Here is a 27,612-nt window from a genome sequence, read left to right on the forward strand (position 1 = left end):
TACAAAAAGAAGCAAAGTGTAATAAAGTAATCTTTCTGATTCAGTCTACAGCAAATTTGCACATAATTTCTGACCAGCCACTCCCAGAATCCAATTATTTCATTACTTCAGAAATCTAAGTCTAATTTAAGTCTACCAAGCACATCAAAAGTGCAGCTGCTGGGCCCGTTTAACACACTTAAAAGACGGACATAAACGTGGAATCCTTTGCAGTGGTCGAGGTGGTCCAAAGAACTATGGTTGTAATTTGTCAAATCCGAGCAAATCTTCCAGAAATGCTGCTGCTTTATCTAAACTATACAGGACAAGTTATAAAGAAAATTTAAAAAAAAAGTTTTTTTTTCTTTTTTTCAAACATCATTTTTCCTTTTTAGATAAAACTATGATAGACGAAATGACTTGACAGTGAGCTTCTTAAGACAAAGACGTTATGTACATCAACATTTACTGTACAAATTTCTGTTTAGGAAATAAAGAGACAAAAATAAATCAGTATATATCAGATGTGAAGCAAAGGTGGAGAAAATATTGGGGCTCCTGTGTTTAAAACATGTTAACTCAAAAGAAATGGAAAAAAATGGTAATGGGAGTAAGTAAAAAAAAAAGTTCTGCTTTACTTCCTGTCTGAGATCTCTGTGAGTGTTGAATAAAATGCACTCTGGCTACACGTGTGACCATGAGTGCTGACAACATCAGCTCTGTCCAAATCACCTATTTACTGGTTTATCTGTAACCTCTGGAGATCTGAGGTGAGGTGTCCGTCCATCCTGTGCGACAGCCCAAACTGCGCGACCTGAACGTGTGAAGTGAACTTCTGTGTTAGACCCGACCCCACCTCTGTGTATACAAGAATCCAGGCTCCATTTGGGAGTTCACGCTATGTGGATTCTCGCTTTCTCTGTTTCTTTCAGCCTCTTAGACTGCTCCTCCAGGGAGGGAGAGTGAGGTCTCTTGGAGGCTGCACCGTTGAGAGGATCTGATCCTCGGCTAACTAAAGTGGGGATGGAGCTGCCGACGGCTTGCGTCGTGTGCTTGGACACAACTTGTTCTGCAAAGAGAAAGGCATGAACCAAGGCGCTGTTGTCATTCAATGTGTTATCTGATTGAGCTTGGTTATTCCGAGCAAAACACATTGTAATAATGGAACTGTCTGTAGCTTGTTGTTACAACTTCCAGTAAATGGCATCATAATTCTGCTTCCTAACACACCTCGTATGCACATACCACAACTTTTTTTTTTTTTTTTACTAAAGCCCTGTAGAAATGAAATACCCATATAGTCACCTTTACACTCGTATTATCCAAAATAGTATATATAATTACACAAAATAACATTTAAGACATTAATAAAACTCAAGCTCATGTATTCCCAAGGGGAGCTTAGTGGTGGTCAGACAGATGTGTGGAGGACAGGAAGGGACACTGCAGGTTTTAGCTTGTTGTTGGCTGAAATAGTAGCCTGTATTATTATGATGATTATTATTATGATGATTATTATGTTATTATTGTGCCTGTTGTGAGATCATTTAAATACCTATTGTTCTGGCGATCAAGTCTGGTGTTTGTCTCTCCGAACAATTACTGACGTATGTAGGACACTTACATTCACTATTAGAATGGATCTTCTGCCTTGTATTTTAGTTCATTTTGCCATTTTTATGCTTGAAAATGCTTAACTTGGGCAAAAAAAGCCTTTTTTTTTACTACTAGCCTGTATTCAACCATGAAACAGAATGATTCATGAATATATTTTTGAAAAACTGTGATAAAGTAAAGCTGTGAAATTCAAAGCACATTGTGGCGAGGGACGACTGTATATGTTGGCACGTCTGCAAGTGTGAACACACCCTTAAACTACATGCAAACATGCTGGGCACATACGTAAGTGAATTTAATGCACACAGGGAAGATGAGTGAGTTTTTTGTAGTGATGTGAAGGGAGACACTCACTAGATCCAATAACAGGAATGGACATGCCCCTTTCTTGACTGGCAGGAGGTGCCTCAGGGGTCGGGTTACCCTCGAACACTGGGGGCTTGGGAGGTGTGATGCTGCAATGAACCAACCAGAGGAGAAAAGACCTTAGATGACAAAAAAAAATAACCCAACATCACCAACTCTTCAAACTCACTTGTGGCGATTGAGGGCAAGTTTTATGGAATTCTTTACAACACGACAGCTGTTGCTGGCTGGGAGAGGTGAGGAGGCATCGGGCAGCTCCATGCTGGGAAGCCTCTGGTGGGAGAGACAATGACAGTTATACCACTTGCACCTAATTTCCTGTTTTTATGACACACAAACTCAGAAGATAAAGCCCTTTTTGTTTATTAGGGATGTGTCACCTGAGTTCTTGGAGTATCTATGGTCGGAATGGGCTTAGGCTTCGATTCGGTGAGAGGAGTCTAATTTTGAATGGACAAAAGTTCAACATTTAGTTGTGTTTTGTAGACAGAAGAAGCACACCAAGTAAACACCTACAATGTTCAATCTCTCTCGATGCGTCTCTGAGGATGGTGGAAAAGGCTCTTTGAATGTAGGTTCATCGTTAGGGGACACCTGCAGCAAAGCCACAAAAAAAAAGAAAAAAAAAAAAGACTGCTATAACACCAAATGTGTGAAAGTGAAACAAGCATAAAGGTAGTCTTACTTGTGTGTCTTTGGACTTCTTGGCCATGTCTTCTTGTGTAGGAGAGTGAGGTCTCTTGGCAGCTCCATTGACAGAGTCCTCCTGACTCTCAAGCTCCTCTTTGGGGCTGCTTGCTGCATTGGGAATCACATTCCCACTTATCGTTGTAGAGACAGCGCTACTGGCTGGTGGAGCTTGAACCACTGGCTCTGCAAAATGTACAACACAGGTGTGATTATTTATACATTTCCGAATGATACAGTCATGGAAAAAATGATTAGACCACCCTTGTTTCTTCAGTTTACTGATCCATTGTAATGCCTGGTACAACTAAAGGTACATTTGTTTGGACAAATACAATGAGAATAACAAATATATAACTCATAAGAGCTTAATTAAAGAGATGATATTTAGCAACTTCCATGGTTTGTCTTGATAATAACCAAAATCATGTAACAAGGGAAAGGCTTCTTGAGACGTCATCTGTACTTCTGTGAAGAAGGTGTTGGACGTTTCGCTCCTCATCCGAAGAGCTTCGTCAGTGAACTAACAAGTGCTGGTAGCCTAGGCCTTAATACAGTAAGGGTGGGCGGAATTAGTGTGCCAACACCCTCCTCCTATTGGTTCCTTACACTAAGACTGGGCGGAGTAGTGGTCTAATCCTCTCCTGCCATTAGCACCTCCGATCAAAGGGAAGTGTAGCTCCCTGTAGTTGGGTATGAACGACTCTGATACCGGCTTGTTAGCATCTATTGTTCTGGCTCGGCCCTGGTTCAGGGCCTAGGCTACCAGCACTTGTTAGTTTGCTGACGAAGCTCTTCAGATGAGGAGCGAAATGTCCGACACCTTCTTCACAGAAGTACAGATGACGTCTCAAGAAACCTTTGCCTCGATGGACAACTCCTGTACGACTGAGAGCCTACACAGACCCAAAATCATGTAATAATTCTTACATGAATAGCCATATGATTGTACTGCCAAAAAATTTAACTCTTAGGAGCTATTTTTGTTGTCACTGTCATATTTGTCCAAACAAAGGTACCTTGTATCAGTTGTATCAGGCATTAAAATGAACAAGAAACTGAAGAAACAAGGGTGGTCTAGTATTTTTTTCCATGTAACTTGATATATGCTGTGCTATTTTATTGCCCAGCAAATGAAATAAATGTTGAAGGTGCAGTCACTACAAATATTAGACTCACTAGAACCAATAACAGGGATAGACATGCCCTGCTCTTTAGCAGCTGGTGCTGAGCTGGCAGCGGGAGAGACCTCCAAAACAAGTTGCTTGGGGGGACTGACACTGGAGAGGAAATAAGAGTAGTGACAGTAAGAAAAACGAGAACTAAAACAACAAAAATGGCAAATGCAGCTGATAACTAAAATTGGTAATGTTCAGTTTAGGAGAGCTATAAACTATTTCCACAAAGTACAGCCATGAGGAAATGTATATAAAACTCACCTCGAGACAGTTTTAGACCATAGTCTTTAGAACAAGGTACATTTCAGACCACATTATTAAACTGAGAAATTAAATATATACTGTATATACACATACACACACACAGTATATATACTACTCATACTGCATAGCTGCATTCAGCTCAAACTGAGAAGGAAAAAGGCTAACTGGATCTATGATTTAATCAAATTTACACTTCATTTAGACTTCCACAAAATTAGATTTCACTTTTCACTGCAAAGAGCACAAACTTATTCAGGATTAATTTGGTGCAATTAAACTGTCGTATTGGAGGCAATTGAGTATTTTCGTTGCTGTTCCTTTCTTCCAGCTAATATGGTCCTCCTGTGACCTCAATTATTTGCGTTGTAGCTTTGACACTGCTAAAAGTGCGATTGTTACAAAATGGAGAGTCACTACAGCTTCTGCTTGGACATTAACACTGCCGCAGATGTTGAACTCCAATGTAAAAAAGCACTCACCAAAGACCAGTGATGCTGGGAACACCGAGGTAGGTTGGATTGCAAGGTTTATACACCAAGTCCCCAACTTACGAACATCCGACATGCAAACATTCGGAGATACAAACGCAAGCTGACTGGTCTATATTTTCATGTATTTTGCCTTTTGGAACGCCATATTTACACTGCTACATGCTTGACCAGTAGAGGGCACTGTGACACTGCTAATGGGACCAACAGGTAGCAGGAGAAGAGGAAGAGGAGAGAGGAAGGCTAAGTTGTAGTTGTATGATACAACCTGGACAGAGCGTGTGATTAAAGTTTATGAAGAGTTAAAAGGCCTGCTTAATTCTACACCACCCACAGAACACTACCTCTTTTAGAAGAGTCTAACGACAACGACTTGTCCTTTTTTTCCCCACTATCTCCTCCTCCTCCTCCTCCTCCACCACCACCGACGTATGCTCGACCACTCCTCTTCAAAGGTAAATAACATTTATCATTACGTATTATTATATCATTTTTATTATTGTTTTTTTCATTAATTATCCTCGTTTAATATTACTACTGCATCCAAACTCATAGTTACATACATACGCATATATGTATACATGTACATGTAGTACCTATATAATTGGTAATATTACATTTTTTTCAACTTAAGAACCAATCGACTTGCGAATGGTCATCTGGAACCAATTGTGTTTGTTGGTTGGGGACTTAGTGTAGTATGTGTAAAGCAATTAATGTGTGGTTCCAACCCTGCCTCACTCACTGCTACTGACATTATTATTCACAGTAGTGACGCCATAGCTCACAGGCTGATAGATTTTTGGATGACCTATTCCCGCGGTACAGCTTTTCTCTCAACGAGAAATATAGTCACGTTTTAATCTCTTGACATCCCTAGTAATAGGAGTGTAAAGGTGACTATAGGGGTTTTATTTCATGTCTAGAGGACTCTAATAATGTCAAACATATTTAGAAGATTGTAAACTGGCTTTCTATGCTCTAACTATGAAAATATTCAATTTATAAATAAGGAAATCTACATCACGGAAATTCATTTATCATGGTCAGGTCTGCAACCAATTAACCTCGATTAACGAGGAATTACTGTGTTACTAAACCATACAAACTAAAAGTAAAAACTAAGAGAAGGAATTATATTGAGGAGCCAACTGTTTCATACCCATCATCTGTGTCAGATGTTGGCTTGGAGGCTTTGCTGGTGGGGGAGCTGAAGGGGGTCCCTGAGTCGGTATCTCTTGAGCTGTCCAGGTGACTGCTGTCCAGAGAAATCCGCTTCGAGCTCCCTCCATTGGAGCTGCGGTTTAACTCTGCTATGCTCTGAAGGAAAGGAGATAACTTTTGGATAAACTAAGCAGGGGAAAAGGACATAATGTCGTTCAAACTAAGCAAATGCTCACTCTCTTCTTCTTTTGCACCAGTTCAGCAGGAAGGTACTGATGAAGCTGCTTCTTCTTCACATGTGTTGCTTCAATCTTCATTCCATCTTTCAGCATGTTAATGTTGTTGGCTTGTCTGTACACTGCAGGCAACAGGGGCGTTAAAGATCATTTGACAACTGGTACATTTCAATGTTTGCACATTCACCACAGAAAAAAAAAAAAACTTCTCATTTCCCTTGAAAACTGCATTGCTTACACTTTTGTGAAAAGCATTTCAAGGAAAAATGCCAAAAGGTCACCTACCAGTATCTGTGAACGACTGGATGTCATATGTAAGATCAATATTCACACTCTCTGCATTCTCCACCTTCTTGAAGATGATCCCAATGAACCACATGGAGACAAAATCATTCCTGTAAGACATTTGGAGAATATATTCACAGTTGATAATTTCCCACCCCCCCTCAGATTAGAGGACTAATTTGTGTGCTTCAAGCGCACAGAACCAGTCTGTGGGCATCAGAATTTGTGCTAGTTGATCTGGAATCAAATTGTCATTTCACTCAGATGCAAAATTAGTTTATTAAAATAATAATTATAATAATAATAATAATAATAATAATTACATATAACATATATATGTTAAATGATGTCGTCTTACTGACCTTTTGCTACTTGGATTAATAAACAGAACTCACTCATTTCGGTTTTCTTTGGACCCGGGGAAGGACTGGGGATTGACATGTGCAAGGGTAATATACTCATTCCTCTCCAGGTTCCCCACCAAAACACGAATCTTTGACTCAACAAGTCCAATCCTGAGGGAAAACACATTGCATTTAATAAAATAAATTATATTAACATGTCTTCAGAGCCTAGCATCTGATTCAAGATACTGTTAACACCAGTCAGTTTGGGAATAGCAGAGGCCTATTAACAACTTTCACTCCCTTTGCAATTGTGTAGGACAGCTGACTATAATTGTACTTATTGTTTATTATGCTCTTCTTTCGGGTAGTTTAGTATCTGAAGCATTAGCAGTTTGTTTTCCGGCACAAAATGGCCAGAAAGAAAGACCTGTCTTTTGAGACCCGTCAAGTCTATTATACTTAGAAAGGAAGGCTCAACAAAAGGTAATTGTACTGTTTCAAAAAAAGGATCCAAACAAAGTGGAGATGTGCACAAACACCCCTATAACAGACGAATATGTATAAATCCATAGTATCTGCCAGGTTTTTTACGGTGGGATATAATGATGCAGCAATTGACACATTCTAATTGCACTTACCATTCTAAGTGATTTTCTTCTGTGGATGCACTGGCTGTCAGAACGATGTAATGCCTGTGAGGCAAATCATAAGATGTAGAGGTCAGCAACCTTTATCATCAAAAGAGCCATTTTGCCTCCTCTTTCAGTCAAGAAAAATAGTCTGGGGCCACAAAACATTACGAGCTAATAAACTTTGAAAAATTTGACCTGTTACAACAACAGAATTCAACAAAGAGGAGTGCAGAACGCATGTGTAGGCCTAATTTGAATTCATTTAAACACTAATGTATGTTGGTCTTTTTGAGTCGTTCTTGTATTTGTGTAAAATGAAAACATGATGTAGCCAACTTTAACATAAAAAGCCCAGCATGTATTAGTATATTAGTGTTGTCTGCTCAATATTGTTTACATCACTTGACTCATTACAGGCAATTCAATATGCTTGCGCTGAATTAATGTCATCAATTGGCCTACCGGTGATGTTTGTTGCCATTCTCTTGGTCCTGCTCTAAACTGTCTTTGCAGAGAGGCATTTTTTCATTTTCTAAATTATTATAATATTTTTTTTGTTTAATTGGGAGAATAGATGCTCTGATATTTTTATGAACAATTCTTTTATGTATTCTTCATCTGTGAGCAACTTCCTGCTCCTAATGGCCTCCTGTGCAGCCACGCCAGCCGCTGTCGCTGAGTTTGAAGCATAAAGTATGTTTGCTCTGCTCAACCTTCTGAAGTAGTCCCGAAATCGCTCTCTATACGCACATCTACAGCTGGGTACTTGTCAGAAAAAGCTGAGTGCTTGTTTTAAAAATGTCTTTCAACGTTACATTTTCTGTTTATTTCTCGCCACATGCATAGATGGGATAAACCAGTGTCATTGGCAGTGAAGGCAAAAGGAAAATGTCCATTTGGAAATTAACTATTTTCTTCCGACATTTTTCTTTTTAGGGATGTATTCATAGTCCTGGGCCCACTCCCCCTTCTATTTCTCATCCAATCAGTCAGAATACAACATAGATGCATTCATGGACTTGAGGTGAGTAAGATATTTCAAAGTCTTTCTGAAAATGCACATTTCCTCCACTTAGGTGATTGAAAAAAAATAAAATCACAGCGCTCGGCGTGGGAGCCACAACAAGGAGGCTGAAGAGCCCGGCTCCGGAACCGTGGGTTGCAGACCCCTGGTATAGTTGAACCTCAGTAATTGCTTTGAAATCATACAATTTAGATTTCAGAAAAAATGTGCCTCAAACGTAGCACCCAAATGTGAGATACCATGCAAGATGTCAGAAAATATCATTAAGATCTGTGACACATAATCACATCACGCAAATGCCTGGAAATAATGCAGATTGGGCCAAATGTTCAAGACGTTTAGTGAACATGTAAAGAGCAACACATTTCTCCAACCTTCTTGAGGAGATACCGTACATGAAACAACTTTGCCAAAACGCATGCCCACTTACTCCCTGTTTAAAAGTAATTTCATACTAATTTCTATGATGATCTGACAATCCCCTTTAAATGATCTCGCAATCCCTCAAGGCGGTACCATTTAACTCAAAACTTACTTGTATTTCTGGAAAAAATTGGGAGGCTCAAAGAGCTTTGGCCATTCAGCTTTCCCCTGAAGAATCTCATCTGTGACACTGAGACCTGGTTAAATCATAGATAGATAGCAAACCAGTACTAAATAACTCAGGATAAGCATTAACAGGAAGAAGTGCACTCATGATTTTGCACAGCAATTACCATATTTAAACTCCTCGCTCATAATGGTGCGTGTTGATGTGGAGACATTGTATGTGGAGTTTTGCTGAGGGTAGGCAGGTGTGATGATGGGCATCAGGTGATATCTGTCAGATGGGTTCACCTAAAGAAAAAACAGGTATCATGTGACTGAAAGACATACAGTACAAGCTTGATGTAGATTTTCATGATCTGATTGACAGTTGTGTGATCTATTTTAATTAGGGCTGTCCGAACATATCGGCCCACCAATATTATCAGCCCGGTATTGACATAAAAATCTAATATCGGTAGATACCGGTATCTGTTTTTTTTTCCCCCTATAATGAAAACCTATTTTAAAAAACGCTGTATAGATGGACATTTGAATGTTAACATGCCCAGGATGACACTGTTTGTTCACATACAGTGCAAGCCCACCTTTGTGCTTTCCACAGGCTTTTGTGTCTCTGTCCGCTCTGACTGTGAAGTCTGCTAGCTCCATGTTAGCATCTGGGAGGCTAGCTGTTGTTTCAGTGAAGCGCAGTAAGCTGCACGCCCCGAAGGTCTTGGTGTTCTTTGTCAGTGCAGCACATTGACACATGATGCGGGACCTCGCTCTCATGGCATGTAAAAATGTGCTTGAATAAACAAATCTCGATGTGGACGAGTCCATATCCAAAGGACAGAATATATTACTTAAATGATTTTTTTTAAGTATCTACATTACATATATCGGTTAATATGGGAACCAGAAATTGAGAGTTGGACAATATCGGCATATCTGATATCGGCAAAAAAGCCAATATCGGACATCCCTAATTTTAATCTAATTGCACCAGCTCAGATCATACTTCAATTCACAGTATTACTCAGGGATTATACTCACTCTGGGATCCCATACAGGTAGATTCAGATTACTGTCCTCAGGTTGTTTCAAAAGCACAGGATTTGGCCACTCCCTAGGGGAAAGAAACAATTTTGTCAAGCATTAAGTCTATCAGGATGTGTTCCTAAAGTAAATCAATCAACAACAAACTGAAATGCTGCCACCAAGGGATCATCATATCTTTTTGACATACATTGGCTTGCTTTTTTCTTTTTTCAATGGGGGAGGGAGGGTGTGGGGGTTCCTCAGGTCTCAAAATAATACTCGTGCTTGATAAACTCATGGACCAGTGACACTGCTCATTTCCTGGAGAAGCAGCCGTTAGTTACGAGATCTCACTCTCTCACACTCACACTCTGTCTCACTCACTCACGCTCACACACACACACACACACACACACAACACCAACTCTGGTGTAAAGAAAAGCTCTTGCTCTCAATAATGCTACCCACAATGCATTGCGTGATCACATGCACTTTCAAACTCTGTAACCGGCAAGCACTCAGAAGAGGCCGTGTATGCGCAGTTTGCAATGTTGGTCTTGGCCAAGAAAAGTATATTGTGTGTGTCTTTTTTTTTTTTTTTAAATAAAACTTTGTTGGACGTCTGTGTGTGTATCAGTACTTATTAAACATTTTCAGCACATTCAACAATACTGTGATAATAATGATAACCGTGATAATTTTGGTCATAATCATGATAACATTTTCATATCATTACATCCCTACTCCTTACCATGATGCTTTTGCGAATGTTTCAAATTTGTGGTGTTGAAATGTACAATGCTGCTGCCACCACTTGGGACACTAGCGTCATACAAACTGCACACGACTACTTTTCCACACAACTGACATGAAAACAGCGCTAACTTACTCACACTCTAGCAAATGTGTCTGAAACTTTTGGTCCCAAATGCAGCCCTGTCCAACTCATTCACAAGCACTGACATAATCAATGCAAGAACACGTTGACACAAACATGTGTATAACATGTATGTCAATGTCGACTTAAGAACACATAGATGTAATCTGAATGAACATAACTGACACTAGTGGATAAACTGTTAAACTGTGTCTCTTGTAAGAACTCTTTGGAAGGGGAAAGACAGAACACAAATCTCACCATTTGGAGAAAACCAAGAAGAACTTATGGACGAGGGTGGCAGCAACAGCATTAGGGTAGAGCTGGCAAGTCCTGGCTACCAGCATGGCCCATGACACACCGCCCAGAAACCCCAGCATGTTGGAATAAATCCCACGACCTGTTGTATAAAGGCACTTTTAATAATACTAAATACAAATACAGTATTCAAAAACCTAACTAACCAGTTAATAAACTTGTTTTAGTCTTAAAAAAAAAAAAAAAAAAAAATTGTCCACATGGAAGTAATGCAAAAAATAAAGGTTAATCTGACAATAATGCTTACGTTTTGCCCAAAGTTTGATGGCTCTCAGTGTCAGCCTGAAGTTTTCTTTGTTTGGCACCAAGTACAGTATTTCATCAGTCACCCGACAACCTGTAATTACAAAAGACATCAGAAAGAAACAAACAAAAAACAGGACTCTGATTCCAATAAAAGCAATGTCTGAATTGCTGCAACATAAATTACAGTTGAGAAAATAATTTTTTGGTAAAATAATAAATACATGACCAGTCCATACTTTCTATGGTAAGTTTATTTGAGAGAAAAAAAATGTTAACAAAAGCCCAGAAAAAAATCCTTCAATAAAAGGTTATAAATTAATTAATTCTGGACCCCCCACCACCACTCTAAATACCTGCAAGCTCCCCCTGTTCCAGAAGACATATACAAGCCTGTCTGAAATTTACCAATGAACACCTGAATGATTCAGAGAAGCCTGAGGAGAATGTTATGTGGTTAGATGACACCAAAGTGGAGCTTTTTGGCATCAACCGGACTCACCATGTTTGGAGGCAGAGAAATACTGAATATCACCTGAAGCACAAATACAGTGCTGTGAAAAAGCATTTGCCCCTTCCTGTGTTGTTGTTTTTTTTTTTTTTTGCATGTTTTGCATGCATGTTGCATGTTTGTCACAGATCAAGCAAATTAGTCAATGACAACACAACTGCCCTGTGTGGAAAAAGTGAAAACATGACATAAATTAACATAAATTAATTGAGATCTATCAGTATGGAGAAGGTTATAAAGCCATTTCTAAAGATTTGGGAGTCCAGCAAACCACAGTGAGAGCCATTATCCACAAATGGCAAAAACATGGAACAGTGGTGAACCTTCCTACGAATGGCCGGCCAACCAAAATTACCCCAAGAGCACAGCAACGACTCATCCAAGAGATCACAAAAGACCCTACAACAACATCCAAAAAACAGCAGGCCTCACTTGCATCAATTAAGGTCAGTGTTCATGACTCCACCCTAAGAAAGACACTGGGCAAAAACAGCCTGCATGGCTGAGTTCCAAGACGAAAACCACTACTGAACAAAAAAAACATTAAGGCTTGCTTTATTTTTGCCAGAAAACATAATGATCCCCAAGACCTTTGGGAAAATGCTCTGTGGTCTGACGAGACAAAAGCTGAATTTTTTTGGAAGGTGTATGTCCCATTAGATCTGATGTAAAAGTAATGCTGCATTTCAGAAAAAAAAATATCACAAAAGTAAAATATGGTGGTGGTAGTGTGATGGTCTGGGGCTGTTTTGCTGCTTCAGGACCTGGAAGACTTGCTGTGATAAATAGAACCATGAATTCTGCTGTCTAACAAAAATCCTGAGGGATAATGTCAGGCCATCTGTTCGTGACCTCACGCTCAAATTAATTTGGATTCTGCAGGAGGACAATGATCCAAAACACACCATAAACCCCGGTCACACCGCCTGAACTTTGCTGTAGCGTTTCTGGAGCGGTGAAAAAAATTAATCACCACTCGTAACCGTTCACCACCGTTTAACAGAAGTTGGCACCCGTTAAGGCAACGCCGTATCTGCTCGGCCACCACTGATGGTCCTTCCTACCGCTCTGAAAGTTTTGAGCTGCACAAAATATTGCCAGCGGGGAGGAGCGGGCAACTTTCCGCCACGGCAAAGTTCATCACTGCTCCAACAACGCCCAGTCAAAGTTTGGTGCCGCTAGACGCAAGTTCGTGGATGCTTGGGTCCGCTAGGCCAAGGCAGAAATCTTGAACGCTGGACCATTGCTGCTTCGCCAGCGTTGCCCGGGCGGTGATTAAACGTTGCACAAACTTTGGTGGAGTGGCTATAAGCGTTTTACGAGCGGACACGAGATTGCTGGAACGGTGTCAGGCGTTGAAGCAGCAATGAAGCAGCGATCCATTGCAGTGATGAACTTTGGTTTGGCATAGGTATGGAGGTGTCGGAGGGGGACCAGAATTTGGCTATAACTACAGGGAGAAATGGACCAGGAGCCCATTAGTCTGTTGTGGCATTGCTTTGACTTTAGCGCCCTCTGCTGTACAGCCAATTCCTTTATAACTTATCTGACTGCTGTGTGTCTTTTTTTTCCTCCACACAGTGAAACAATCTCTATATACACTGAAGCTAACCTAAGCTTCCATTAAAATGTGGCAGATGATGTAAAATACAACGTTGGAGTTTATTCAAATTCACACTGAAGCAATGCAGCATTATGTGTTATGTACAATACATGGATAACTGATCCGCATGCGCAGAACGCCGCTGTATCAATGCTCGCATCACCGCTAAACCAACTTTCGCTACCGTTAAAGCAACGCCGACTTCAGCGGTGCACCGCTAGGACAACGCCCGTGTTTTTGAGTTTTTTTTCCCCATTTTGTGCGCGGTTACGAGCGGTGATGAATTTTTTTTACCGCTCCAGGGACGCTACAGTAAAGTTCGGGCGGTGTGACCGGGCCTCTAGCAAGTCCACATCTGAATGGCTGAAAAAAAAATAAAATAAAATAAAAAAATAAAAATAAAAAAAAAAAGACTTTGGAGTGGCCTAGTCAAAGTCCTGACCTGAATCCTTTTGAGATGCTGTGGCGCTTAATGCTCCAAAATCCTACAATGAGGATCTGAGGCCATGGTTCTCAGTCAAACAAGGGTGGATTGCTCCCTCTGGGTTGGGAATGAAGTCCTGCCCCAGGTGGAGGAGTTCATGCATCTCGGGTCTTGTTCACGAGTGGAGGAAGGTTGGAGCGTGAGGAAGACCCTAAGAAATACCCTAAGAAATAGGGTGAGGAGCTCAGTCATCTGGGAGGAGCTCAAGGTAGAGCCGCTGCTCCTTCACATTCAGGAGGAGCCAGTTGAGGTGGCTCGGGTATCTAGTCCGGATGCCTCCCTGGTGAGGTGTTCCGGGCAGGCCCAGCCGGGAGAAGGCCCTGGGGCAGACCTAAGACACGCTGGAGGGATTATGTCTCACAGCTGGCCTGGAAACACCTTGGTGTCCTCCCAGTGCAGCTGGAGGAGGTGGCCGGGGACCAGGAAGTCTGGGTTTCCCTACTGAGACTGCTGCCCCTGTGAGCCGGATCCGGATAAGCGGAGGAAGATGGATGGATGGATCCTCCAATGAGGCTGAATTACAACAATTCTGCGAAGATGAGTGGGTCAAAATTCCTCCACAGTGCTGCAAGAGACTCATTGCAAGTTATCGCAAATGCTTCATTACAGTTGTTGCTGCTCAGGGTGGCAATCACTTTTTTCCCCCCACACAGGGCCATGTAGGTTTGGATTTTTTTTTCTCCCTTAATAAATTGTTTCACTTAAAAACTGCATCATGAGTTCTCATTGACGAATATTTACGTAAATTTGTTCGATGATCAGAAACATCTAAGTGTGACAAACATGCAAAAAAAGAAGAAATCAGGAAGGGGGCAAAACACTTTTTCACACCACTGTACTTCACTCAAATACAAATTCATTTGTAATATATATATATATATATATATATATGACACACACACACACACACATATATATATATATATATATATGTGTTAATATCAGTATGCGTTTACATGCTTATGTGGTTTACCATTAAGACTTCGAATGCAACGAATGTCCAGATTTCGCAGGATGGAATCCCCGCGTAGGTCCAGGTTGTCTGGAATGGACTGTAATGCCAGTCTGGCAAAAAGCAGGTCAATCTGTTAAGAAACAGACAAACGAGTAATCACGTTAAAATTCAAAGTGTTTTTGACATGAAAGCTAGATTTGAAAACTTCATTTCAATGCACAAACCAAACAGTCTGGGAACTCAAATAACTTTTTAGCTAGCAAGCAGGTGCACAAAAGTACATCTACACCACATACACATTTACTTTGGAAATTCTAGTGAGATACAATTTTGCGTGCACAAGTTTGTGCCCCCAAGTTCTATTAAAATTTCCTCGCCAACTTGGGAAAACAAATGCACCACACAGTACAAAATGGGACAAAGGGGGCAAACAGGACACCACATTAAAAGAGCATCAAGAATTTCTTGCCAGTGCTGCTTGTGTACAACATACTGAGTGACATTGAGATTATACTCATACACTCATAAGTGCACCATACTTGGATGCACTTAACATTTAAAGTCTGGCATGTTCAACCAACGTGATGTACTATGATCTGCACTTACTGTAATTTCAGTACACTTTCTCTGTTATGTAATTGTCGAGGAGTGATTGCAATACAGTCCGCTCCGCTGCGCACTTTCATATGTTTGTGTCAGAGTATGTTAGCCCTAAACCAAACCCCTACCCATTGCCAACCAGCCATGACACTTCTTTTGTTGTGATGTATGCCCTTTATGGACCATGGCTGTTGCTTTTAGTGTGTGCAAACTTGACTTGGTATTGTTTGCTTTACTTTACTCTGGATGGTGTAGAAACTTACCTCTATTCCATCAAATTTGAATTTTATAACTGGAACAAAGGCATCCTCGACAGCCTGAAAACAACAAGTAAACCAGGTAACTTGACATGGTAAGCTGTATAATATTTCTTCTGACCACCACTGATATAGAGTACTGTATATGTGGCCTACATAAGAAAAACGTGTCAATGCGAAGAATCCACTCAAACAAGAAATATTTGTATACCTCTTTAAAAACTGATTCTCTTCAAGAAAAAAAAAAATCAAGTCATTGCATCTGCATTTCTTACTGTAAGGTGAATATTTCAACAAAGTGCAGAATATTTCACGTAGATAGTATCAGCAACGTAGATTTACACAAATGCATTACAAGTCTTATTGTAATTTAGATTACAGAGTGCCAAAGTGCGGCCCGGGGTCATTTTTCAGCCTGGAGCTTGCTTTTTCATGACCTTTGGCATATTGTAAAAATGAAATTAACTAGTTATTAATGAGACGTACAATTATATTTTACACTAATTTACTTTGCCACCTATAACACAAAGTTAAGATATGAATGTTTCGTTTAGATAGCTTAGCATATATTGACACTGGATTGTTTTTTTGCATCTTCAATACACAAAATGGCCCCCCGCATTTGCATTCTTCAATGTTTCTGTACGTGGGCCCTCGCTGGAAAAACGTTGCATACCCTTGTACTACATATTTATGCAGTGTAAACTAGCTTACCCTCAGGTCTTTAATTTCCTCATGCTGTTTCAATTTCTCAAAGAAAGACTGAAAAAAGTCACTCCTTTCCACATGTCGGGGTGCCACACATAGGGCATCAATATCAGCTCCTGCAATGAGCAGCACCTTGATCAGTGTCGCACAACAATCCACACACTGATAACACCACACACAAAACACATTTTAATAAATAATCAAATTAGAATAATATATTTTTCTTCGCAATTTAGGCCTGTCACGATAATCGATAAATCAAACAAACAAAAAAAGGAAATTTTGCTACCTCGATAAATTGATGTGCAAGCCTGTTTGTTTTCCCCGTCTCTCTGTACCACACAGGCTGGATGACAAGAGGGTTCACTCTACATGTGTCTGTGCACATTGGTTCTATAGCGGAATAAATGGCGAGAGTGAACCCTCGTGTCAACCTCTCTGTCCCCGGTAAGTAAAGGCAGGGCTACCAGTGTGTGGATACACAGAGTGCTAGCAGTTGGCAAGCAAACGCCTATATGAATGAATGCACAAAAGCCACGGTTTCTAAGCCCAACGCTACAGCCCCAGTGTGGCGGTGCAGCAGGGCCTTCGTCCCGACAGTCAACTCTTACTGAGGCATTTGATCGGAAAGGAAATATAAAACAAAACAGCACAAAATAGTGCGCACTCACACACCGTGTCGCTCGCTACATTGCAAAAGAAATGCAGCCTTTCAATATGGTTGAAACGTCAACATTTTGAGTAATATTAGACAGTGCAAATTGCCTGCGAGAACGTACAGTACATGTCACAAAGAGCAAATCCTGAACTGTAAAAAACCAAGTGAAAGAAGACGTGTTGAAGGACATCAGAAACATTGCATTTTATTCCGCCAACACCTATGTTGCCCAGCTCAAATATGACCCCTTACATTAGTTCAAAAATACACTACATAACTGCGTGTGTGTGTGGTTTTTATTGGAGTATTTTTTTCTTAACAGGAGACGTCCATTTTTTTGGGGGGGTTATTATTGTGATTTTTATTTAAGTGCAATATTTGCTAAATGAGACAGAGTCCATTTTATTTTCATTGAGTTTGTCTTTTTTTGTTTATTATGTTGTTTAAATTTATTTAAAAGCACTTGACATTTCAATTGCAATGTTAAACACACTTGAGAAATTAAAGTTTATTGCTTTTGACACAATGTACTCATTATTTTGCCATATAATTAATGGAAAATATTGCCCCAAAAAATGTCAATAATATCGATTTTCTACAATAATTTGTTGGACAATTATTGTCTTGCAAAATGTGTTATCGTGACAGGTCTATTCCCATGTATGTAAAGTTAAAAGGTTGAATGTCACACCGGTTTCAGGATTTCAAGCGTTTGACAGCAGTGTTAATTGATTTCAATCTGTGTCATGGGTATAACAAGGTTGGACCTCGCACCCAAGCATTGCATGTGTATGTAATACAGTCCCTGACAAAAGTTCTGTCATTTATCTAAGTTGTAGGAACAACACATAACTTGACCTGCAGTTGATCAATTGGAATCAGAAACAGGAATAACATCAAATTAAAAACAGTGAATGAGCCACCATTGCGAGCCTGGAGTTTGCTTTTTATAACATGTATTAATATGTTTGATGTGTGTGGTAGAAGGCCGTGAATTAACTTGACGTTGTGCACATTAGCACTCAATACAGTCATCAAACCTTACCTTTATGCATTCCCACATACTATCAGTATTTGGGACCAAATATGAGGTGAAAGAAAAACAGGAAAATACAAATATAATATAAATTCTATATCTGCTGTTTGGGAGAAAGTTAGCACACGTACATAGCTATGATGCTTTCATCGACCATCAAATAAACTGGGACTGGTCGTCACTTGCCGAAACAATGAAACAAAACAACAGTAACATGCAAAAACTGTTGTGTATTATTTTTTAAATAAAATAATTGCCCATATTTCCAAAATTGCTATGCATTCACAGCTTTATAATTTGCAATTGTATTACAATTTGTAACTATTGTAATTACAATTACAAAAAGCTTTACAATTTGAGACAAGTGTATTTAATATATGGGTTAAGGTTTGTAGCTTTTGTAGCAGACTCTGCTGAATTTTATTATATCATCATATCGTGATACATCCCAAAATGCAAGAAGTGCAAGAATATCATGATACATGATGCATGCCAAATTGCCCAACCCTAGTATAAACGCATTTTGGATGCTCGGACGCTATTCCTAATGCTATGCTACACAGGAAAAGCGAGAATGACGTCAAAGTTGCCACAGAACAGAGTAACTCATGTCCCTCTTACATATTGCATTCTAAACACTATGCCACCATAGCAACAAGAATTCAAAGCAGTTAATGTTATAAAACATATTTTCACACCGATGTGTTGATGGTGGGGAGCGGGGCGGCGCCGCCAATGAAATACACAATAAAAAAAGGGTCTGAAGACGCCTTTACGCTCATTAACAGGATGATTTAAAACAATAATTGAAGGATGAACAACTCCAAAGGTAATTTACACCGTGTTTTGTTTCTGTGTTTTGAAGCCAACCAATCTTCATCTCCGTGTCTTTGTCATCGGACACCTCCGCATCAGACACGCTGGATTCGTCATCAGTGGTTCGAATAAATACGGCTTCATTCCCTGTTCTGCAACTTTTCTATCTGCTTCATCTCCAGATGTTTCTTCCTGCTTAAAAACTACTGACACATCGCTCAAATCTTTGCTAGAATCACTGTAAACATTCTCTCTTGTCCATGCTCTCATGTTTGTTTACTCTGCTTTAGCTGAGAAGTGTAACTGCGCTGATGCCCCTTTTCTGCGACTCCAGTTCGTTATGGCTCCCGCCATATATTATAAATGCAATTTAAAAATTTACCGTTCACTTTCAATAAACAAACGTAGAACATAATTACAAACAATATAGAACATATTTAAGCCAAGTTGATAAATCATGTCAATGACCCATTAAACCCTAGAATTATTCAATTGACAACCTGATGTTTGTTATAATTCATATTAATATTATGATTTCACTTCACCACTTAAAATGTGCGTCACCTTTTTGCCAAAAAGCGCGTGTGCCAACTGCAAAGGTGGCATACCGGTGTGCACACTCACACACCAGGCTGTGGTTTTATTATGACTGTCAAAGTTAACGAATTAGATTCGAAGTAGCTATTAAAGGAATTAGTTTCTTTTAACAGCACTACTGGTCCTGTTTGACCCTCGGCCCACACCGTAGTTTGAGTAAACAAATATTGAGCGGAAATGGACAAAGAAGAGAGTATTTTGAATGGTAAATTTAGCTTCAAAGCCCTTGTGGATGGCTTTTGCAACAAGACCAAAGTTATTTGTATCTACTGTCGTTGGGATTTGAGTTATCACAGATTACGTCACCTGCCAGAGACTGGAGCACTGCAGGTATTGTTTTTAATTGTCATTTATGCATACAAGTGTCCCAACTAACACGTGTTTTATTCGATACAAGCCGTCTCCAGGCTGATTTTTGCTTTGAATTTGAAGCTAATATTTTGGGTTATGAGCTGCTATTTACGGGCTGTCAATGTGACAACCATGGCTGAAGTCGAGAATGGCTGTAAATAGCATTACCAGTGCTAGCATTAGCAGCGTACTAGCTAGCACTGGGAAAAATTTAACACCTCAGTAAAACATACGTACATTATAGCGATCTAATTTATCTTCCTTATTGTGTAAAACTATGACAGGACCAACATCAAATTAAAAGGACGAAATGAATACAGAGCCACCACCCACCAGTACGAGCCTGGACTTTGGTTTTCAAAGAGGTTTTGTTTCGCAAATATGCGCATTAGCACTCAATAACGTCATAAGTCTTACATTTATGCATTCCCACATAGTATCAGCATTTTGGACCAAATATGAGGTGAAAGAAAAAGGGGAAAAACACAATACAGTAGTCTATCTGTGCATGGGAGAACGTTAGAAGGTGCTTTCAAGGACCGTCAAACAAAGTGGTACAAATCGCAGCTCGCATTAAACATTCAAAAACTTGGGCAATTCTAACGGTATATTATTTTTTTTTTATAAAATAATGGCCCATATTTCCAAAATTGGTATTCTTTACATAAAATTTGAAGCAGTTACTGTTGTAGTTACGTATCAAATCGTTTACCACAAAGACATTTACATCTGCGCTTATTATAGATAACTTATTTCAACCTGCGATTACATGCGATTAATTATGAGTTAACTATGGACAAAATGTGATTATCACAAATATTTTCAGCAACTGACAGCCCTAGTTTTTAAAAAGGTGACAATTTGCATCAAAAACGGCGTACACAACTTTTCGGCCTCGTTTTGTGTGTAGGCAAGCTTTATAGATGAGGCCCTTGGGCTTGTCACTAACTACACCCGTTTTTTCAAATTTTTTTCTTATCCTCTCCACTTGACGTTTGGATACATTGACGATGTCTGCCACCTGAGCAGCAGACTTGGCCTTCAGGCTCTTGATTATCAGCACTTTGGTCTGTGGTTGAATCTTTGGCATGTTGCTGAGGTTAAGTTGCATTTCACATGAAGGTCTGGTGTCCTGGGAATGTGTTAATCACAGAATTTGTCATAGCTGAAGCGCTAATCTGTGATTGGTTGAATCCATTAAAAGACACAAGACCATTGTGCAAGCAAAATCTGGCCTTTCTGTTCTAATCAAAGTGATCGTTCTGATTTTTTGGACATGAAGTTGTATGACATCCCCATCAGCAGGGTACTACAGCAACAGTGACCCAATTGGTCCGGTGAGTCTAGTTCTCCTCTGAGATACGTGACGTAGAATGTAGTTCCGCTTAGTTGTTGGGGACATTTAAGTAAAGAGTTTGGCTTCTCAAAACAATATGCGTTCAAAAGAGTAATATATTTGCATCACAAAAATGCCTCTTAAAATAAATAAATAAATTTTAAAAAAATAAAAAGAAATCAGACCTCACAAAACGCTCTGCGTTGTATTTGTCTCCCGGCATATCACTGCGCACTGTTGCCTGTGCATTCACGTGTATGTGATGACGCTCGCGGTAATGCCACTCTTCTTCCGCGACGGACCGCCGCGGCAATCTTGTTTACGAATGTGTTCCACAGCGGAAGAAGATGCAAGCGTCTTCATCACATACACATGAATGCGCAGGCGACAGTGCGCAAGGATACGGCGGGAAATGTAACGCACAGTGTTTTGTGAAGTCTGATTTTTTAGATGAGGCATTTTTCGTGATACAAATGTATTCCTCTTTTGAACGCATATTGTTTTGAGAAGCCAAACTCTTTACTTAAATGGCCCCAGCAACTAAGCGGAACTACTTTCCTCATCACGGATCTCAGACCAGAACTGGACTCACGGGACCAATTAGGGGTAAGTCACTGTTTGTGTAGTACACTGCTGCTGGGGATGTCATACAACTTCATGTCAAAAAACCCAACAATCCCTTTAAATGATAAAACAAATGAATGATACAAAACTATTTTGGTATGAGCATAATCTAGAGTCTTTCATGTAAGCCATTTATGATTCCAATTGATCAACTACAGGTCATTATTTGTTGTTCCTACAAGCAACAAAGTTTGTCAGGAACAGCAGGGGTTCTTAACTGGTCTTACACCTTACACATGCTGTGAGGGTCATGCCTGCATGAATTTGATTGAAACCAGCTTTTTAAAAACGTATTTAACAAGACTGTGTCGACTGGAAACCAGTTCTTGCATGCATATGTGACCATCGATCGATCATTGGATCATCGATCATCATGTGCTGTAAACAGGGACTTCACATATGTGTGAAAATGGAAGAGACCAATTTATTTCGAGAATCTGACTAATTTAGTGCAAGTAAACACAGCGATGATTTACACTTACACTCCCTTTAGGTAGAGCAGAGTGTCTGTATCACTGTTTACCTTTTCTCTGCAGTTTATTGGCCGATCAACAAAAATAATATTGCCACATACTTATATTAAAAAAAAACATTACAGAGGCTATAAAAAGTCATGGTGTATAATAAATCTTTCTGCAAATGTTATATTGGCCACATGCTGAGAAAAACAAAAAGGGGGTGAGTGCCACGCAGCATAGTTTTTGCACCGTTGCATCACCTCTGGTATCTGCCCTGTATTTGATGGTAAAATAGTGCAAATTCTGCGATTTTTACTTAAGAATTTTTTTTTTTAATGATTGGGATGAGACAAAACATACATTTATGACAGATTGGTGGAGAAATACATATTTACTGGGTTTTTTTTCCTGTACCACACCTGAGCCACTGCCTTATACTACTTACTTAGACCCATGTTTTCCCCACGGTCATTAAGTCACAATCCACCTTCACAGATGTCAGGTTTATTTTTCAAAATTAACCTTAGAAAATACATTGTATGCCACCTTTTTAAACACAAACATTCATGTTCAAAGCGCACATCATAGTATATAAAAATTGGACAGAGAAACAGAACAAATGACAAACAAACAACTGAGGCCAAGTGATTGGATATTTAACATGACCACCCATCTATCTTATGGCCACCTTCCTTCCATTGCTTCCAGTGCCCCAGGATCACATTTATTGACTTCAACAAATTACAAAACAGTAGCTTACAAGAAGGGCTGAAGCGCAATACAAGCATCCATGCTTACAGTGCTAGAAAGGGTAGAACACTTACCACTGGCTAACATTTAAAAACAACAGGTGATGCACTGCCACCGATCTTAACATACTACCATTTATATAACTTCATACAAGCAGTTGACATGCTCATCCTTTAGTTGTCTGAAGTTGATGTACTATGCAGAAATGCAAGTGAAATGGCTAATTTGGCAGCTTTTGTTATTTTGTGCAGTTGTTACATGAAAGTCAAGTACATGTCCGCAGCTAAGACACTAGAGCTTTAAAAACTAAATACGTTTCACAATAAAGTCCATACTGCATGTACATTAACTACTGTAGGTATTTTGACAACCTGTCTGCATCCAGCCAACACAGGACAATGACCCAAAGGTAAATACAAAAATGTTCCATAATTCAACATTGTTGTTTTGCATATAGTTGCATAGGAAAAATGGGAAAAAAACGGCATACATTTTTTGTGCTTTTCCAACATAACAGAACAATTTTTTTGCAAGTGAAAACATGACCTTATGCTAGCAATGTGTGTGAAGCTGGCATACCTTTTGTATGGACTCCAAGACGATATGAACCAAATGTAAATATCTTGCCCCCAACACAGCTTATAGCAGAAGGTGGAAGGTTCTGTTGGAAGACATAACAGAATTTGTTTTGGCTTTTAAAACCAAAACAACACTCATTCAGCATGTGAACTCATAAGCATAACATTCAGCCTACCTTTAATTCACTGATCTCTGCGATCCACTCTTTAACAAAGTTATTCAATTTGCCCAGAACAGCGAGTCTGGAAATACAAAGAATTTCTTCATCAACAAATACTGCAGTGTTTCCCATACGTTCTTTTACAAATGCAGTTGTTCCGTGCCACTTCGCAGTTCAAATTTCACATCTTCACTCTACCACGGTTTTTCAAAATAAATCAATCATCACTATTTCGTGGTAGACTACAGCCTATCATTCGTCAAAAATGTGCATGTTTAATTAAACGTATGTATTATTGGCCTAAATTAAATATTTTCAAGAATAAATATGGCCAAATGAACAAAAATACAAATAAGCCATTCAGAAGATGTGATATGCAGCAAAATATCTGAGACTTGTGTGTGCCTTAAGGGGTGGGGCCTAGGCTTTGATGTGTGTGATGTCAGCTGGCTAGCGTTGACTGTGTTTAGCCGAGTTTTACCAGTGTGGAGAGTGGAGGTGTCAGGTCTGACTTGTAGCCAACAACAGCTCCTGTGTGAATGTTCACTGCATATCTGCTCTCTGCTTGTTAGTAAAGCGGTGTCTCTACTTAGGAGCAGCAATAGAGTAGTATTCTCCACTGGTCACTAGGTGTCAGTAACATTACACTGATGAAACAATAGCCACCACAGGAAGTGATCCAATGATCTTATTTATGTCTAAGATGTCTTATTTCTCTTCTTATATGGGTAATAGTATGGCTGGGTGATTTTGGCAAAAACCTAAAATCATGATTAATTGAACCTCCAGCCTCGATTTAAGTTAATGTACGATTACACAGACGTCTTCTGACATCGCTGAGAAAGCCTGCCTCAGTACCAGAGACGTCAAAAGGTGACTGCATTTCGAAGGCTTCTTCCCCACTGACGTCTTTTGACATCCACTGTGTTGATGTGTTACTAACTGCTTTTATTTCATGAATTTGGCTGAATGAAACATAAGCGAGTATATTTTTGATGTATTCTCAAATTCCGATTACGCAATGTTTATAAAAAAAGAACGAAATGACTCTTGGCACGTGCAGATTTATCTTCACTTGATTTATTGTTGCAAGTCAGTGTAGGAGAGAAGACACGGCAGTTGGATGTCGATTAGAAGCTCTAATTGTCGTTTTCAGTTATTTTTCAATTAATTGCCCAGCCCTAGGTAACAGCTATAGGGGTGTAATTTCACATTTAGAGGGCTCTAATAATGTTAAAAAAAACTTATTCAGAAGGTTAGAAACACGTTTTCTATGCTGTAATTATGAAAATATTGATCTGAAATATCTAAAACCCATTAACAGCGATAAGGATAACAGGGATGACTGTACAAATAAATTTGAACTGTCAAACAGATTTGCCATTAGGAGATAGATCAGGTGTGTGTGTGTGTGTGTGTGTGTGTGTGTATGTGTATGTGTATGTGTATGTGTATGTGTATGTGTATGTGTATGTGTATATATATATATATATATATATATATATATATATAACACATCTGGTGTTCCCTGCTTGCCCTCGGTCATATCCACATTATAATGGGACTGTAAATGGTCTTTCACTGGTAAAGCGCACCTCCAAGGCACTCAAAGCGCTTTTGACACTGTTAGCACATCTACCTATTGATGACGCACCATGAGGAGCATTTGGGGTTTCGGTATCTTGCCCAAGGATACTTTGGCATGATCACGGGAGGACGGAGGATCGACCCGCAACCTTCAGTTTGGGAGACGACCACTCTACGACCACCTGAGCCATGCCGACTGTCAGCGCAGCTTGTTGTTACAACTCTGTTCAGTAGATGGCATTGTAACTCTGCTTCTTAACGACATTTACCTGCTGTCATGCACATTCTGGCCAATCAGAAGCCTTAAAAATCCACCACAACTGTCTTGGCTGCGCATTATAACATATATGTTCATCAATATAGTGATAATATTATATTATATAATATTAGATGTACAATGGCATGTACATTATCTTTAAAAAAAGGACTAAAATCTACATACACATGTTGACAAGAGGCATAAACACAGAAAAATGTGTTTTTAAAATAGTACATGATGACATCATCCCCTGAAACCCAACACCACATATAGATTACAGTCCTGTGGAAAACACTGTAGTCGACTCTTATTTAAGTAAATGGATAAAACCCGCAGAAAAGACATTATAAACAAACTAAGCACTGCACCGAAATAAAACAAAACACACCACTAAACAAAATAAACAAATAAATACATTGCAGATAAAAGGAGTATTCAGGATAGATGCTGATTGAATCTGGGTACATCCAGATACTCACCTGTGGTTCAACTCTTCTTCATCTTCAAACACCCCAAAAGGCTTCATAGCATCGCAAAGTTTTTTGGTGTACTGGTGGTCTATGTCTCGTGGGGGAGCAAGGCTAATGGCGGACGTGATGCCATAGTGTTTCTGAGGCTGCTGCCCACCAGGCATGTTGCTGCAACAAGAGAATGACACATTACACGGTGAAAAATGTGTACTTTCCACGTGTGTAGTGGTACTTCTACAGTATGAACATACATTCTGACTTGGTAAGACAATTTCTCTCTCTGAGCCCTACATTAGCGTTGCAAAGCGGGGCAATAACAGACAAGGCTGTAAGAAAATACACTAACAACTAAAGAAAGCAAATAGTACACAATGATGGCCACAAGGAAGACTGTCCAAGTTGTCATTACATTTTTCTGTATCAACAACAATAGTTGCAAGCAACGTCTTTGGACTGTGTGGGTTTACGATACTTTAAGAATGTATCGGGAGATGTCATGGATTGGATGAGAAAGTCACACATCAAAATCGAAAATATTTCCCAAAAATGGGATCGCTATACCAGTCAACTATGGGACAAACTAACTGGTACACATAACACTCGATATGGCACCTCAGTAATCTGCAACTATTTTTTTCCAAGATGTAGACTACTTTTTAAAATTGCTTAGTTCAGTGTAACTGCCAAATTCGTCGTGTTATTGCTGCTCTTGCAGTACATTTCGCCTCATGCAACATCAAGAAGTCAACCGCAATCAATGCCAAATAAATGTTTCTAGTTCCAAACAAACACTTAAACATTAAAAATCCCAAAGGTGATGAAAAGTGCAACCTGTACAGAGCAAAACTCGCTTCTGGGCTACGAGCATTAGCCGTGAGCTCGCTAACAGGTTGGAAACGCTAGCGGGCTAAATTAGCATGAGCGAAAACGTTAGCTTTCTGCTACGATGAAAATGACTTGATAACCACTTTTTAAAACACACTTTAAGAGTTTGCACTTTGTCGGGGACAAACTACAAGTGAAATCACGTCATTGTATGGCATCGTTTATACTATATTTAGACAAACGTCAATGTAACGGCCTCGACAACAAGCGACGGCAACAGGCCTTATTTGGTTGTTATGACAGTTAGCTAGGCTAAAGCTAGCACTTAGCCTATTCTTTCTGGTTGTTTAACGCAAATAAAATGCCTACTACGGCGAGAAGGCCACACATTTGTCTTACCTTGACATTTCTTTCATGACACTTACAATACTTGCGCCCTCCTCCTGTTGTTAAGCTGTGTTCAACTAAGAAGGTCAGCAAGTAGAAATAACAACAGCCTCGACCTGATTACAACAATGGTCACTTTCCAGAGAGCAGCTCAAAGCTTCCCATTGAACCGGAATCACTTCTTATGAATTGACATTTCCGTCTGAAATCTTTCAGGAAAAATGGCTTAATTAAATAAATCTTCCTAAAGAGGCTACAGCCTTAAACACGCGTCCGAGTGCTCGAGGGCACTTTTATTGAGAACTACAAATCTGTAGGAGTTTGTGGATG

The 27,612-nt window shown here is 39.6% G+C and overlaps 1 protein-coding gene across 2 annotated transcripts; it reads right to left on the minus strand.

The window, feature by feature from the left end:
• Positions 1-27,612, minus strand: papolg (poly(A) polymerase gamma). 2 transcript variants are annotated; one of them, XM_054798871.1, is made up of 24 exons: positions 27,321-27,612; positions 26,080-26,238; positions 23,770-23,836; positions 23,595-23,676; positions 16,396-16,505; positions 15,688-15,741; positions 14,843-14,954; positions 11,276-11,365; positions 10,972-11,110; positions 9,849-9,921; positions 8,984-9,104; positions 8,803-8,887; positions 7,250-7,303; positions 6,660-6,779; positions 6,265-6,374; positions 5,980-6,101; positions 5,742-5,899; positions 3,829-3,929; positions 2,648-2,835; positions 2,479-2,556; positions 2,343-2,402; positions 2,132-2,235; positions 1,951-2,051; positions 1-1,048 (listed from the first exon to the last, which is right to left on the minus strand). In XM_054798871.1, the coding sequence occupies exons 2-24, from the start codon at positions 26,232-26,234 to the stop codon at positions 873-875; spliced, it is 2,460 nt and encodes an 819-aa protein (XP_054654846.1). In that variant the 5' UTR covers positions 26,235-26,238; positions 27,321-27,612; the 3' UTR covers positions 1-872. The 2 variants fall into 2 exon arrangements, with proteins under 2 accessions (XP_054654846.1, XP_054654844.1); XM_054798869.1 differs by having other exon boundaries at positions 27,295-27,612.

The sequence above is a fragment of the Dunckerocampus dactyliophorus genome, chromosome 14 (genome assembly GCF_027744805.1).
Source record: "Dunckerocampus dactyliophorus isolate RoL2022-P2 chromosome 14, RoL_Ddac_1.1, whole genome shotgun sequence".
Classification (NCBI taxonomy): Eukaryota; Metazoa; Chordata; class Actinopteri; order Syngnathiformes; family Syngnathidae; genus Dunckerocampus; species Dunckerocampus dactyliophorus.

Excerpts from the sequence above, each read along its gene's own strand:
- papolg (XM_054798869.1), bottom strand. Across the intron at positions 23,677-23,769 it reads CAGAGATCAGTGAATTAAAG|AACCTTCCACCTTCTGCTAT; the intron begins GTAGGCTGAATG and ends GTCTTCCAACAG. Across the intron at positions 7,304-8,802 it reads AATTTTTTCCAGAAATACAA|GCATTACATCGTTCTGACAG; the intron begins GTAAGTTTTGAG and ends TTTGCCTCACAG.